Genomic DNA, 15,497 nt, shown 5'->3' on the forward strand with positions numbered 1-15,497 from the left:
CCAGCCGACGCGCCCTCGCGATCGACCTACCGGGGCAGCCGGGCGGGGCCGCGCGCGCCCCCTAGCGCCGGGTCGGTGCGGAAGCGGCGGGTGGGGGCGGAGGCAGCGTCTGGAGGCGGAGTCGCAAGGCCCGGCCCGCGGGGGTCGCGGCTCGGAGTGGGAGTGCGAGAGCCGGCGCGAGCGCGGCTGCATCCTGCGGCATGGCGAGCACCGCCTCGGAGATCATCGCCTTCATGGTCTCCATCTCCGGCTGGGTCCTGGTGTCCTCCACGCTGCCCACCGACTACTGGAAGGTGTCCACCATCGACGGCACGGTTATCACCACCGCCACCTATTGGGCCAACCTGTGGAAGACGTGCGTGACCGACTCCACGGGCGTCTCCAACTGCAAGGACTTCCCCTCCATGCTGGCGCTGGACGGTCTGCATCCCTCGCCCCTGGCCGCGCTCCTCGCTGGCCAACCTCCGGGCGCGCTCTTGGCCCCACCGCCCTGAGTGGAGACCCGGCCCGCTCTGCCCCGAGGGTCTGAGGGAGCGGGGAGGATCAGCTGCCCCCGGGTGTCCGTCCCGTGGGGGCGCCTTCTGAGCCCGGGACCGCAGACAGGCTCTGATGGGGTGACTCAGGCGTCAGGGTGGCGGAACGTTTTTGGTCCGAAGAGTTGAGGACACGGAAAGTCCCTGCGTCTCCCCCGGAAAGTTAGGGCAAGGAATTCACAGGGTTTGTTCCTCTTCCCCACAAAAAGCTGGCTTCTGATTAAAATGGTATCACTAAAAGGCGAGAATGCCTGACCAGAGCCCCCTTTGGCTGTTTCGTTGGTTCTCTTAAAAGTAAGCACGGTGGGGGAAAAAGGAACATATTGCAGGTTCTTCTTGTTTCCCTTAAAGTCGCTTCTACAAACTTCTCTGCATAGGCCTTAACACTTCCAAGTTCTGGGAAGATAAATAGCCCGTGCCTATGCCCCGATGAAGCGCCAGGAGAGGGTGGGCAGTGCTGGGAACCAAGTGCCGCATCCCAGCCTCCGTGTGTGCGTCGCGATCTTCCTTGCGTTTTCTCAGAGCGAACGTTCGCCCACGTTGGTTTGGGTAACCAGGCTGTGTACTGTATTGCATTGTACCCACACAGGTAGATCGACACAGAAAACCTTTTCTGTTTAGCCTCCAGAGAGCAGTTGATGTCTCGCTGATACAATGCTCAAGTTCGGACTCCTTTCTTCCAGGGTTTTGCAGCAAGTGACTTCATGGCTCCTGGCAGAAACTGTCATTTGTGTTATTTCCAGATTTGAGGCTTTTTCCTTTATTACCATGCTTGCAGTTTTTATTTGCATAGCTGGGTAAATAAAAGAAGATTCGATTCCCCTGAGACAGTGCTTGCAATGAAAAGCAAACTGTTGCTCAACCCAGTATTTGATGGAACCTGGTATAAGAGAATACGTGTCTGGTTTTAGAAGGGTGGCACCGGGTCTGTCCTGTTGTGTAAAATAAGTAGCCGGAACACTGTTTATGCCCTAGCATTGCTGTTGAATTTCCTGTGCTTTGCAGAGCACACATCCAGGTAGATGAACAGGCGGGCTCTTGTTTCTGTGGTTTATGCAGGCAACCGTAGGATTGACAGTTACTGTCCTAGGAGCATTCTTCTATTTGTAATTCTATTGTGGTCCAAGATAGCAGACCAAAGAGGTATGCTTCCTTGTATGGGACAGTTGGGGAACAATGGAGAGACAGAGAGAAGCAAAATGCATTGAAGATTATTAACTGCAGAATGGTAGAGTTTTCCCTTATATGTCTATGTGAGGAGCAGTGGTTCCCTGATTTGGGGCAGGTGGGGTGGTGAGGAGGAGGGAGGGCATAGTGCCTTATCATCAGGTCCTAGAGGTGGTTGGGAGTGGAGCAGATGAGTGATACTCATATGCCACCTGACCTGCAAATGACTTTCCTGTGTGCTCATGTGAGTACAAAATGACTTTAAAAGAGTAAATGATATGTTCTGCAGTGTTTTAAAATTTATAATATATCTTCCCAAGATGGAAATGACACTTTTTAACTGCTGCATAGTATTCATTAGTCTGGGTAAACTGATTTATTTAACCATTTGTCCATTGTGGACCTTGGACCCTTTCCAACTTTACTGAAATTCTTTATCTTCACCTCTTTGTGTGCATATGCATTTCTGTAGATTATCCCACTGAGCAGGGGTGTTGCCAAGCAGTAGGCCATGCATTTTGATATTCAGTTTATTCTGCCAAATCTCCTTCCACTAATGAGAGAGAAGAGCTGCTTCTCCACATTCTCACCATTGACTTTTTCCTCCAGTGTTATGAGTGACAGCTCTGATCGCCCTATCATTTTAATTAGTATTTCCCCAATTCCCAGTGATTTTGACCATCTTATCATGTATTGTTTTTCTCTTTCTCTCTGAATTACCTGCTCAGATCTTACACCTTGGTTTTGTTGTTTCTTCTTGATTGAGGTGATTTGTCACTCCTTGATTCCATATGCATGTTGCAACCTCAGACGATTGCTTGTCTTTTTTTTTTTTTTTCTTTTCTTTTCTTTTTTGCAGTTCTGGGGATTGAACCCAGGGTCTTGTGCATTCTAGGCAAGGGCTCTACCGCTGAGCCACATCCCCACTCCCATTGCTTATCTTTTTACTGTTTGATGTCCTAACTAACAGAACTTAGAAATTTTTAACAAGATCACATTTATCTCTTCCTTGACCCTGCCTTCTGTGGCTTAAGTGGGCATTTCCTACTGCAAAATGATAATTGTGCTTTTCTGTATCTCCCAGGAGGATTAAGTTACATTTTCACATGCAGGGGGTTGATTTCCCCCACCTGGAAGTAGGACTTTCCAGAGCAGGGGCCCTCTGCTTGTGAACTTGCTGCCTTGTACTCTGAGGACAGGCACATCTGTTGGATGCTGGTCCTGACATTGCCTTTGAAGTGGCAGGAGAAAGACACCAAATTTGGGCTACAGTGGCCACAGGACTGAGAAGCCCAGTCTGCTCCTTAAACCAGGCATGAACTTTTGGTGGAAAAGAGAATCTAAGAAGGAAGAGAGAAAGCTTGTGTCTCTCCCTCTTCCTGTGCTAGACGGAAGAACAAGCCTCTTGGGCAGATGATGGGATCATTATCTGAATTTCCTATCTGAGGTCAAAGCTCTGATTTCCCACCCTCAGGAGGTATCATAACTGCTCCAGTTTTGCGTATAAGGAAAATGAGGCCTAGTGAAGCTAAATGTCTAGATTGAATGTTATGCCATGTTAAGCATCCAGTTCTCATTTCTGCTTAGAATCGATCTTGGTATTATGGAAGGGATGACTGATGAATTTCTCGCTACTCGTCAGACACTTTGCTCCTATTATTCATCCTTTGTAGTGAACACTGCTATCCCTATTTACAGATGAGAAAACAGAGAGATTAGTAGTATAATCAAAGACATTCCACAGGTAAATAGAAGCACCGGACCTGAAGTTCAAAGTTACTGTCTTCCGCCATTCATTCGTCTTTCAAAAGATTTGCAAAGCTACTAGTATAATAAGTATGTTTTTCCACTGGGCATCGTGGCACACACTTATAATCCCAGTGGTTCGGAGGCTGAGGCAGGAGGATTGTGAGTTCAAAGCCAGCCTCAGCAACTTAGCAAGGCACTTAGCAACTCAGTAAGACCCTGTCTCTAAATAAAATATAAAAAAGGGCTGAGGATGTGATTGAAAGGTTTAGTACCCCTGGGTTCAAGTCTTAGTACAAAAAAAACAAAAAGTGTTTTTTCCCCCTTGAATACTAACAAAGATGCTACTAGTGAATTGCCTCCACCAAGTGGATGTTTTCATTTCTGCTGGTTTGCAATTGAAAATAAGGAAGATGTCATTTGGACAACATTTTACTTTTAAGGGACAGCTTAAAGATTTCCTCCAGCAGCAGAATTCACTAGTGTAAAGTTGCAATTTGAAAATTTCAAGGTTGAATGAGTTAGTGATTTCTGCTCATTGCTAATCCATTTTTCTTTCAAAGCACCACTTGAACCTCAGCTGAGAATAATTTCAGCCAGGTTGTTTGCCATTTATTTTGCTGGTGGGAATGTTTGCTCATTCTCCCAGAAGAACTAACTATAAATTATACTTCAGAAAACTCCTAAGTAAATATGTTCATGCCTCAGCACTTTAATGTGTTAATTAGCTATTAACGGTGTCAGTAAATTAGACCTGTCAAAAATAATGGCCTCCTTGTCCAGGTTTTTACTACCACTTCACTTGATGGTGTTACTTATAAGTTTTGCCTTCAGGAACTATTAAAAAGCTAGGTTGTAGAGGTCTGTGTGCCTTGCAAAAGATAAACTCTGAAAATTTGTTGGAAGATCCAAGTCATGGGCGTTTTAAGAATCTCAGGCTCACCAACAACCTGATTTCTTTTGCAGCTGATAGGTGCAGTTTATCCCCTGCTCTTGATTCCCCATTTCAGAAAATCTGGCTAACAGTTGTCCTTGTGAGGGGCCTTCTGTTGTCTATGCAGAACACAAGCAAGTTATTGCCACTGTGGTCATGCACAGAGAGGTGCCTTGGCTTGACAGCAGGGTTCCAGCTGGTGCAAAAGACGGGTTGGCCATCCAGAATCTGCTTGGTCCATCTCTCTTCTCATGCTTGTGCCAAGAGACCAGAGCAGGTCTGAAATGGGAGAGCTCAGAATGACAGACTGCATAAAGTGAAAAGCCTACTTTTATTTTCCCTGTCATGTTAAGGGTTGACTGAGTTGGCCTGGGACTCTTAACCGCTGTTTACCATCTGGGAAAATGCATTCCTTGTTCTGAATGACCAGATTGTAAAACTTAACCCTTTGGTAAATTCCAGACCATCTGCCTTTTTAATAAAGCCTGTAACTAAAGTAAATGCAAATTATGGTATATGATAAAGTTTTCCAGGAATGTATACATATGTGTGTGTATATCTCTCTTTACACACACACACACACACACAGTGGTCTCCCCACCAATCCATGGTTTTGCTTTCCTCAGTTTCAGTTACCCAAGGCCAACCATGGTCCAAAAATATTAAATGGAAAATTCCAGAAATAATGAGTTTTAAAGAACTATTATAGTAAATTATTATAATTTTCTATTTTTAGTTATTATTAATCTCTTGTGTCTAATTTATAAACTAAACTCTGTCGTATATAGGAAAAAGCAGTATAGACAGGGTTCAGTAGTACCTTAGTCATCCACTGGGGGTTTTGGAACATACCCCACAGCAATAAGTGGAGGACTACTCTGTGTGTGTGTGTGTGTGTGTGTGTGTACATGCATGTGTGCATAATCCCTCTATTCTTCCATTTGATGATTACATTTAGAGTTATCCCGAACAACTCAAAACCATAGATTAAGTGAATTTCTCAAAAATTATAAACTACACTATGCCAGTAGTTTTGTGTAAATGATGAGCCACTTTGGGTTATCCTGGCAGACTCTCTTTACTCCTGCTCAGGACTGGCAGGCCTCTTTTCTCTGCCTTCCTTCAGCCTGCTCACCAGGTCAAAGTTTAAAATAGAGCTAGCTGAGTATTTGGCAGCAGAGACCCAGAGAGCCCTGAGCATGATTATTGCTATCAAAAGAATCCTCCATTATCCCGTTTTGCTAAAAATAAGTTTCTTTTGCTTTTTTTGATAGGCTCAGCATCAGTGAATATTTCTTCTGTATAGAAGTAGTTCACACTATAAAATAGAAGTCATTGTCATTGTAGCCTGCAATTGTGTTCCTGTTAAGTAGGTAGAGAAGCTCCTATTTGCTCTTCAAAGTGGATCCTAGGAATAGGATTCTAACTTTAATTTTCATTCTTTTCCAAAGAAACATGGGACTGTAGCCATCAGCACTTCCCTGAATTTATGATTATAATGATCTCAGTATTATTGTCAACTTTACCTGAATGCAAAGTTGTAAATGACTTGTTTATCTTAAGAGCTTTTTCCAATTAGAAAGTTTAATTTCCAACATAAACCTGATGCGTGTGCTCATTTGCTTAGCAAATATTTACTTACATTTAATACAAGCTAGTCTCGTTATTTCAGATTGAAATATGGCACCATTTAAGACTGAAATGAAAATGACTTGAGTGGTGAAAGTTTAAGTCATATTAATTTAAAATGTGTTAGAACCTGGACAAAAGCCATGCTGAAATTTGCCATCACCCTGGCTGTGCAAATAAAAATATGTGAAATAAGAAAACGAATGTGCAGGAGAGCTGATCCAGCAAACTAACAGAATACATTTTCAGGGTACTTTAAAGGCATCCATTTACATGTAAACAGTTCATTTAATAATTGTAAATTACTCTTCTCTCAAACAATGCTTTTTAAAGCCCAACTTTATGTGCCTTGATAAGAAATATGTCACTAGAATACTTCTTGATTTAGACTCCTCATGGTTTTTGAAGGTATTCTGGTTAGTCTCATTTATAAGCTTTCACTGATATTGGAAGGTTTGACCCTTTGGAATGTCTTGCTACCTAATTATAAATTCTATAATTTTATCTGTCAAAACCATAAAAGTATCTATTTAAAAGGTTGACATGCAAAGGGGTTAGAGAGTTTTGATAGAGGTAGGCGACATCTCTTTCCTTGCTTGTCTTGTCTTGAGTTTTTTTTTTTCTCCCTTTGGACAACAGAACAATCATCCAGAATGACAATGTAAAATGAGGATTTTCCCCCGACAGCCACATGTTCAATATTAACGTGAATGACCTACTCTAATTGCAGGTTATATCCAGGCATGTAGAGGACTTATGATTGCTGCTGTCAGCCTGGGCTTTTTTGGTTCCATATTTGCACTCTTTGGAATGAAGTGTACCAAAGTCGGAGGCTCAGATAAAGCCAAAGCTAAAATTGCTTGTTTGGCTGGGATTGTATTCATCCTGTCAGGTAAAGAGTAACTTTCTTCCAAACAAGGTACTTCATGATGTTAATGAGATGACACTAACCACAGGGCTTCCCTCTGATGCGTTTTAGGGCTGTGCTCAATGACTGGCTGTTCCCTGTATGCAAACAAAATCACAACGGAATTCTTTGATCCTCACTATGTGGAGCAAAAGTAAGTGTTCTTGGTCTGTATATTTCTAGTTGCAGGAAGTTATATAAATTTAATGTCCTAAGTTAAGAGACCTGAATTTCCTATACGGCACTCGAAAATGGAACGTACTGGTAAATGGTATTTGATGACATGGTTCAATTTATGTGCCCCGTTGACAAAAGATGTATTTGACTACTTCATTACATAGTGGCTGTCTCTAAAGAGCTCAAGGTATAGAGTTGAGAATGATGGACTTTATCTACTGTACATCATCAGATTCAAGTCAGATGCAAGAGAGATGAGAGACGGGGAGGAAAGAGTGATGAGGTGTGAGAATGGGAAATCAAAAGCTTGTCTGGATTTTTGTTTGTCCAAAATAGTATTTTCCAGGTGCTAGTCTCCAGGCCTGGTCAGTGTGCTCTGCCTGGACAAGCTCCACCACATCTACCTTTATGAGGAAACTGCATGATGCACAGTTTTTAAAAAAACTTGCTCCAGCAGCGTGGTACGGATGAGAGTGGCTGATCTCAGTTGCAGATGAGTGCTTTGGCATTAAGAGCTCGGTTTGTTTGTTGTTGTCCTTAAGCTTTGGGCTGTTGCTTTTTATGGTTTCTTTAGGTGTATTTCTTTGGATTGGGAAAACCCCAGACATACCAAATCAGAAATAATCTTAGATCAAATCTTTTGTCATACATGAGAGTATGCTCAGATCACCTGCCAAAAGCTGCATGCGTCTCTGTGTGTATTGCGATCAACCAGACTGGTAATTATCGCACAGCTTTCAGATCAAACGTTATAACATTTTTAAAAAGTAAATTATGGAAATAACTGACCAAGTGGACATTACTTTTTTCTAGTGGACTTAGAAATCTTCTAACTTTACTAATTTTGTTTTTAGTGTGATTAAGTTACAAATAGGAAATGCACAAATTGTGAAATACAATGAAAAAAATAGCTATCACATCAAGCCCCTACTATGTGCAAGCAGGGCATTGCAAATACTACTATGTTATTTTTATCACATCCTTATAACATAGGTCTTCTTGGGACTCCCTTTTTTGAACTTGAGGGAAGAGGTCAAGTAAGGTGATTAAGGGAACTTGAACTAAACTAGTAAACTGATTGAACCATGATTCAAACCAGACAGTCAAACTCTAAAATACTTGCTATAAAATGTGTGATTTACAACAATCTTCCACTTCATAATTTTTGGTGATAGTATGCCACACATAGTTTTAATCAGTGAGTCTCTTTTGCACGTTAAGTTAGTTTTCATTTAGAAATTTTACTAAATGGGAACAAAAACACATGACACACTGAGATGATATCTGAAACTATACTAATGAAGATCAGAAATATTTTAATGATATTTAAATGAAGTATCCTTTAAATGATACATTTTCCTTCAGGGTTTGATACAAATGCACTACAAAATCATATTTCTCATGGTTTATTTTATCAAACACATTACCTAAGTTTTCTGGATTATATTTTTGAGGTCACTGTTTTTGTTTTCTGATAATTATTAAGGATGTCTTTTTCTTTTTTTTTTTTTTAAGGATGTCTTTTTCTGTATCTTAAAAATCATATGAGCCAGGCACCTGTAATCCCAGAGGCTCCAGAGGCAGAGGTAGGAGGATTGCGAGTTCAAAGCCAGCCTTAGCAAAAGCAAGGTGCTAAGCAACTCAGTGAGATCCTGTCTCTACATAAAATACAAAATATAGCTGGGTATGTGGCTCAGTGGCCAACTGTCTCTGAGTTCAAGTGCCCTAGTACCCCACCCCAAAAGTTCATATGACCCTCCTTAAAAGGTCTAGGCTAATCCGTGTATGCACAAAAACTGAAACCTGTCTTCGTGTATGTTTCCTGTGCTTTCGGTATGCTCAGTTGCCTACTGCAGTTTGGTGTCCTTGGAATTGCTTAGTCTCCTGTTTGATTTTGATTAAATACAGTTCAGTAATTATGTACCATGAGAGATTTTGCTGGTTTCCAAGTTCTTAGTGCTACATTGAACTATCCCATTGCCACAGTTAGCCCCTCAGCATGCATTTGTCTTTCTTGGCTTATTCTCTCTGCATTTGTTCTCATCTGTAAAATAGAGATGATAGCATCATCCCTTTCATAGAGTTGCTGCAAGGGTCAAGTGTGTATGTGTACAGGTTTGTCACAGACCACATACCCTTTTTTAGCTCTAGTTGTATTAGCTATCCGTTAAGATTCTTAGTTTAATGAATTAAGGATTTTAGATTCTGTGCCATATACAGTTTGCCAACTTACTCCATATAATTAAAAGTACAAGAGCTAGACCTCAGGAGAATGGCACTGTAGTCCGGCACAATGGTGTGAGTCTGCGGTCCCAGCTACTCGGGAGGCTGAGGTGGGAGAAGTGCTTGAGCTTAGGAATTCTAGGCCAGCCCAGGCATCTCAAAAAACCAAACCAAAACAAAAACTGGCACTGCTTTCAAACTGTTGATATTTACAAAGAACCCTTCACATCAGTATCTTATGGAGAATACAGACGTTGTAAAGAGCCTGTGTACTGAGAATAGGTTGGGTCCTGGAAACTGTGACCTAAAGGCCTTCCATAATCTAAATTCTAGTTGGATCAAGGGATTATCAGGGTCTGAGATTTGTAAACATGATCAAATTCTAATTATCATGATAGTAGAAAAGCATACAAATGATAAATGACACCCACAGGAATTAAAAAATATTTATTTATTAAGCAGTTCTGGGGTTTGAACTCAGGGGGTGCTCTACCACTGAGCTCTACCCCCAGTTCTGTTTTTTTAAATTCTGAGCCTGGGCCTTACTGAGTTGCTAAGGCTGGCCTTGAATTTGGGATCCTCTTGCCTTGGCCTCCCAAGCTGCTGGGATTATAGATATGACACTGTGTCCAGCTCAAAGACCTCATTTAAATAAACAGGCTTTTATAAAGAAAACTAACAAATTAATTGACATGTTGTCATCTGGCTTTCTTTTATTGTCACCTTTTCATAGAGGAAAGGATAATAGAAATTTAGATCAACAAACTACAATTGGCTATTTGTTTCATAGGACTTGAAATATCTTTTTTAAAGCAAGATTTTGATTCAGTGCATTATAGGGGACAGCACTTCCTTAGGTGGCATTTGGTAGAATTTAAGAACCAGTGTGTCTGGTTGCATTTGTTCATGAACTTAAGAGAGGAATACATGGAGGCATTGAAACTCATGGCTGGGCCAACCCGGTGAGCTGGGGTTTGGAAGATGCAGCTGTAGGAATGTTCTTACTATTTTTTTGATGTCTTACTTGACCAGAATATGAATTAAGTAAGTTCCTTGGGGTCAGAAAACATTTCTTTCAATTCCATCTTCTCCCCCTGGCCCAGTGCCTAGAAGTGAGTTACTGGAGCCAGTCCTTTCTGTTATCTTAGCAGTCTGAGGAAGGCAAGCTCTGAGAGGAGGGAGCAGAGAGGCAGGTGCACTCTCCTCTTCCATTATCATCACACATTCATCTTAACAAAACCCAGCTGCCACCCAGTGCCATCTCCCCCTCCAGCCCAGGAAGGTGTGCCCAGCATGAGCCTGAGCGTCTGGGTCCTTGGGTGGCTCACTGAAAGATGCCATTCGCCACAGGTTCTAATCTGAATTACTTTCTGACACCCAAATCCTCTAATGTGCTGGAAGACAGTTCAGATCTCCCAGTGTGGTTGTCGTCTTGCTGCTGCCGTCGATTTTTTAATATTCCTAAGACTTCTACAGTGTGTTGATTGGATCTTCTCTGCAGATTTCCAGGACACTCCTGTATGAAGCACACCTCGGTGGCCTAAGTTACAAAAAACACAATGAGCTAATCAACAAGTTTCTCACCGTGTGCAAGGAACTCAGTAGGAGCTTTGTTGATAAGAAAAACACGAGTGGCTTTTGGTGCAGAGTTGGAGTACAGATTTTGGCAGTGGCGCTATGTGCTGTGTGTTCAATGGCTGTTTATTCGAAAACCTCCCTTTCCCACTGTGGATCTGTGAAGATTTTTTTTTCCACGTAACATTTGACAGAATCGCAGTCTTGCTCTGCTGTGTGCCCATTCCTCCTGTTTTGTGTTGCTTCCTTTCTTTACATTATGGTCATGTTTTCTCGGATGGTTCCAGCATGGGCATCTGTAGAGTCTTGAAAACTATTTCTCTATTTTCCCCTTTAGGCTGTTTCAAGCCAACTTCTTCCTTTTTATTAAAACAAAACCCACCAAATCTAAAAACAAAACAAAACCCTGCCCTCCTGCAGGCTGTGATGCGAGGTGCCCCCGCAGGGCTTGCATTCCAGGGTGATCACATTATTCCCCTTTGCCACTCAGCTGTCCAGACCACTAACTCCTGCACATCTAGCTTTGTTTTCTTCAATAAACTGTTCCAAGCAAGAATTGATTGACGTAAAGAGACCGCTTTTCTAATCAAGCCAAGTTAGAGCACCTAACCAGTCGCGTACTTGAAGAAGCAACCTCATGATCTTAGATTTATTCTCTCTGTACATGAGATTCATCCCTAATATTTTGACCCAGGTGGTCTCGTGTTTAGTTCTTAACCTCTCTTCTCTGTGTTCTGTCTTTTCAAAACCACGGAACACGCTTCATTCCTGGCATATTTGATTTCTATAGGATTTAAGCTTCACTTAGATAAAAATCTTTCACCATTGTGGTTGTTTAATAGATAATAGAAATGTATGACTTCCAGGTGGGGAGTGTGGCTCAGTGGTAGAGCACATGCTTAGCATGCACCAGGCCTGTGCTCAATTCCTAGCACCAAAAAAAGAAAAAAATAGCTGCTGCCTACTTACACAGATATTCCTGGGTGAAGTTGAGAAGAATACCAATCACACCAGCCAACCTTGCCAAGATTATTTAACTTCTTCCTTCTATCTTCTTATTATTTATTACCTTATGAATGTTTGCTTAAGATTACAGTACTCATGAGGCTATTTGGAGAATGAGCTAATGTTGGTAAAGAGCTCTTGGGTTCTTAGATAGGAGATTCCGTATGAATGCCAAGTATTAAGGACAAGGCAGATGTAACTGTTAAATATTAAGAAGGTGTTATTTTGTCACTTTGTTCAGAAGTAGCATTGGCCATCTCCGATCACAAGAATTCCTCTGATGCATTTGGGATGCTAACAGGCCTTAAAGATTCTGCTTGGATACCAGGTGTCTGGTGACTATTTTGTTCTTACTGACCAGTGTGTGGAGCAACTATTCCTATCGGTTTGTTCTGCTCTCTGGCAGTTTAGCTCTTACCCGCTTCCCATGCCAGCTACCCTCCAGGAATCCTTCAGGACTGGCCTTCTGGGTGAGGTGCCGCTTCTGGGTGCTTCCTGACTCCTTGTGCTTTCATCATAATCCATCTGGGTATTACCACCTGCTTATTTATTGGCCTGACTCTCAAGCCAGACCAGGAGCATCTGGAAGTGCAGACCCTGTGCTGCTAACTTTGAATCTCTCCCAGCTAGTCCAGGCCACACGACATGTACAGCAAGGTGGCAAGTTGGTGGTGATGTGGGACCCTGTGTAGCATCTCTCCTGAACTGGGAGCAACATGCTTGTGGAGATATAGTTAAGGGAATAGGGAGGAGGTGTAGCATAGCACATTGTTTAAGAGTAATGACCCAGATCCAAGGTGCCTGGAGGTAAACCCATGCTCTGCCACTTATTAGCTGTGTAACACTGAACAAGTTATCTGTGCTTTCTGTGCTCTGTGCCCCACATCTGTAGAATAAGAGGTTGTGAGAATTAAATGAAATAGTAAATTTCAACTGATAGAATCATACCTAGTACATAGTAAACACTCCAAAAAAATTTAGCTCTTTTATGCAGAGTATATTGATACAGCAATACCTTATCATACACAGTTTACAAAGATTAACTATAGAGAACTGGATGTAATGTTGGAGACTTAGTCATCTGATGATAATTTCATGACACTTGGCTCTCAAGTAGAATGAAAGTTTGAAAGGGACCTGGCATAAAACCATTTTTTTAAAGTCCTTTGTAATTTTGTTTCTTAATTTCTGGTCACCAGTGTCATAGTATTGAGCGTGAGAGAATTAACAATTAGAAACCATCAACTAGGTATTCTTGAGACTCCTTATGTGACCCCTCTTGTCCTCTATGAGTCGTCCTCCAAATTTGGTTCTGTTCTAAAATGTTTTCAAGTAGGCTACTGAGTATTCTGAATACAATGTGAGATGCACTTTTGAATGACCTAATCCGTATTTGCACAAGTCCATCTTCATATGTTTACTTAGGTACAAAGACGCACATGCCCACATCCTCATAGATTCTTGGCTAAGCTTAGCCATATGGCTCTATCCTGAAGAATCTCAGGACAGTATTTGCTGTTTTAGGATTTCTTATCCTAAAGTACACTCTCTCTGCCGACTTTAGAGTTTGCTTATAAACATGTTATCGTGCCTTCTGTGAGTATTATGACTCAGCAAATCATTTCTCACTTAAGATCAAGCCAGGTTAACCCCCAGTTATCCTCAGTAATGGAGAAGATCAATGGCATTGATATTGCTAAGTAATATATTTGTTTTTGAACTGCACTATGTAAATTTGGGGACATAAAACGCTCCTTTTAAATTATAATTTACTTTAGCTAACATTATATTTAGTCATACTCTGGATGTTTTTTAAATTTCCACAAATAATTGGCAAGACTTAGAACTCCTGTGAAGATAACTCACTGATCATTTGAGGCACCTTGACAGAGGCAGGTGGCTCTGAAGAGGTCAAGAGTGAGGTTCTGGAGCCAAGTGTGATGTTGCACTCCTATTATCACAGCCATCTGGAGGCTGAGGCAGGAGGGTCACAAGTTCAAAGCCAGACCCTGTCTCAAAATAAAAAGGGCTGGGGATGTAGCTCAGTGGTCCAGCACCCCTGAGTTCAATCCCTACTACCACAAAAAAGGAGGAGAAAAAAAGAGTGAGGTTCTGGAGCCTGATCCTGGCCCTGGCTATTTTCTGATTGTGGGAAGGTGCAGTTGATTCCTCTGAATAACAGAGATAACCCCCTGCTTCTGAGCACCAACAGGATTCAAGAAAATGGCATATTGCAGAAATGTTAGTCAAAGGATACAAAATTTCAGTTAGATAGGAAGAATAAAAAAAAAGATTGGTTTTGCATCTATTTATAAATTCATTTCATCATTCTTTATTACCTAAATATGTTCTTCTGGGGCTGGGGTTGTGGCTCAGTGGTAGAGTGTTTGCCTTGCATGTGTGAGGCACTGGGTTCAATCCTTAGCACATTAAAAATAAATAAATAAACAAATAAAAATAAAGGCATGCTATCCATTTACAGCTTCTCTCTCTCTCTCTCTCTCTCTCTCTCTCTCTCTCTCTCTATATATATATATATATATATATATATATATATATATATATATTTTTATTTATTTATTTATACATACACACACACACATATGTTCTTTTGAATTTACCCTTGAACAATTTTCAAATAAAATCTTTGTGACATGCTTATCTTACGAAAACCAAAACCAAAAAAACAGAGCCAGGCACACTGGCAGATACCTGTAATACCAGCAGTTCAAGGTGATTGAGGAAGATTACAAGTTTAAGGCCAGCTAGTTTAGCAAAACTGTCTCAAAATGTGGGGGAAAAAAAAAAAGAACAAAGCATTCATCACATGGTAAGTGATCAATAATATATATTAATATATAGTTTATAGAATTCTAAACTACCCTAATAATAAATCATAACACACATATAGTGCATTATTTAATCTATTAATGTAGCCACAGAAGAGCAATTTAGAATTAGCTCCCAAAATTTAAAAAACTGTATATTTTAGTTTCTTAAATTTGGTATTCTCCACAAAACTTCTACATGGAAATACACACTTAAAATTTAAATTTTCCCATTCTACTTTTGTCACTATTTGGGAAGTCCCTGCCACTATTTTGTAAATCTTGTGGGATGCCTTAGGTAGGAAGTCCTATGACACCTGCCAGGGAGTGTGAGGAGAAGCTTAGCAGAGGAGAAGAGAGGTTGTGGTTTACACAGAGTCTGTCTTGGGCAACCTCGGAGAGACTCAGGATGGGCAGGTTCCAAACAGCCCTTTTCTAGAGGAACTCGGACCCCAAAAGATGTGGAGTATTTTGGGGAAATGTGTGTTTGTAGACAATTACTAGAGAATTCTTATTTGTATAAAATCCATTCTTGCAGTTACATAGGCCATGGATTCTATAAGCCTTTGCACTGGAGGGGAAGTTTCCATCGGGCAGGGGTCTCTACAAGGCTGGCTTATCAATGGAGGTCAACGTCAAAATGTTTACACTGACACCTCATGAGTGTTCCTTCTAGATTTTAGACATTTATTTGTTCTCAGGTAACTAGAAATTTATTTTGGCTGTTACCACTCTTGATTAAAGTGAGGAGGACGATGTGTTTGAAAAGGACC

General features: G+C 41.3%; 1 protein-coding gene across 3 annotated transcripts in view; it reads left to right on the forward strand.

The window, feature by feature from the left end:
* Cldn10 (claudin 10) overlaps positions 1–15,497 on the forward strand; it is a 102,909-nt gene that overhangs the window by 81,431 nt on the left and 5,981 nt on the right. For 2 of the 3 annotated variants that reach the window (XM_027938932.2, XM_027938933.2), the window contains exons 2-3: positions 6,740–6,901; positions 6,989–7,070. In XM_027938932.2, coding sequence (XP_027794733.1) covers positions 6,740–6,901; positions 6,989–7,070 — 244 coding nt within the window. Of the gene's footprint in view, positions 1–171; positions 421–6,739; positions 6,902–6,988; positions 7,071–15,497 lie in introns of all 3 variants that reach the window. The other variant, XM_027938931.2, reaches the window with a different exon arrangement.

The sequence above is a fragment of the Marmota flaviventris genome, chromosome 4 (genome assembly GCF_047511675.1).
Source record: "Marmota flaviventris isolate mMarFla1 chromosome 4, mMarFla1.hap1, whole genome shotgun sequence".
NCBI classification, from domain to species: Eukaryota; Metazoa; Chordata; class Mammalia; order Rodentia; family Sciuridae; genus Marmota; species Marmota flaviventris.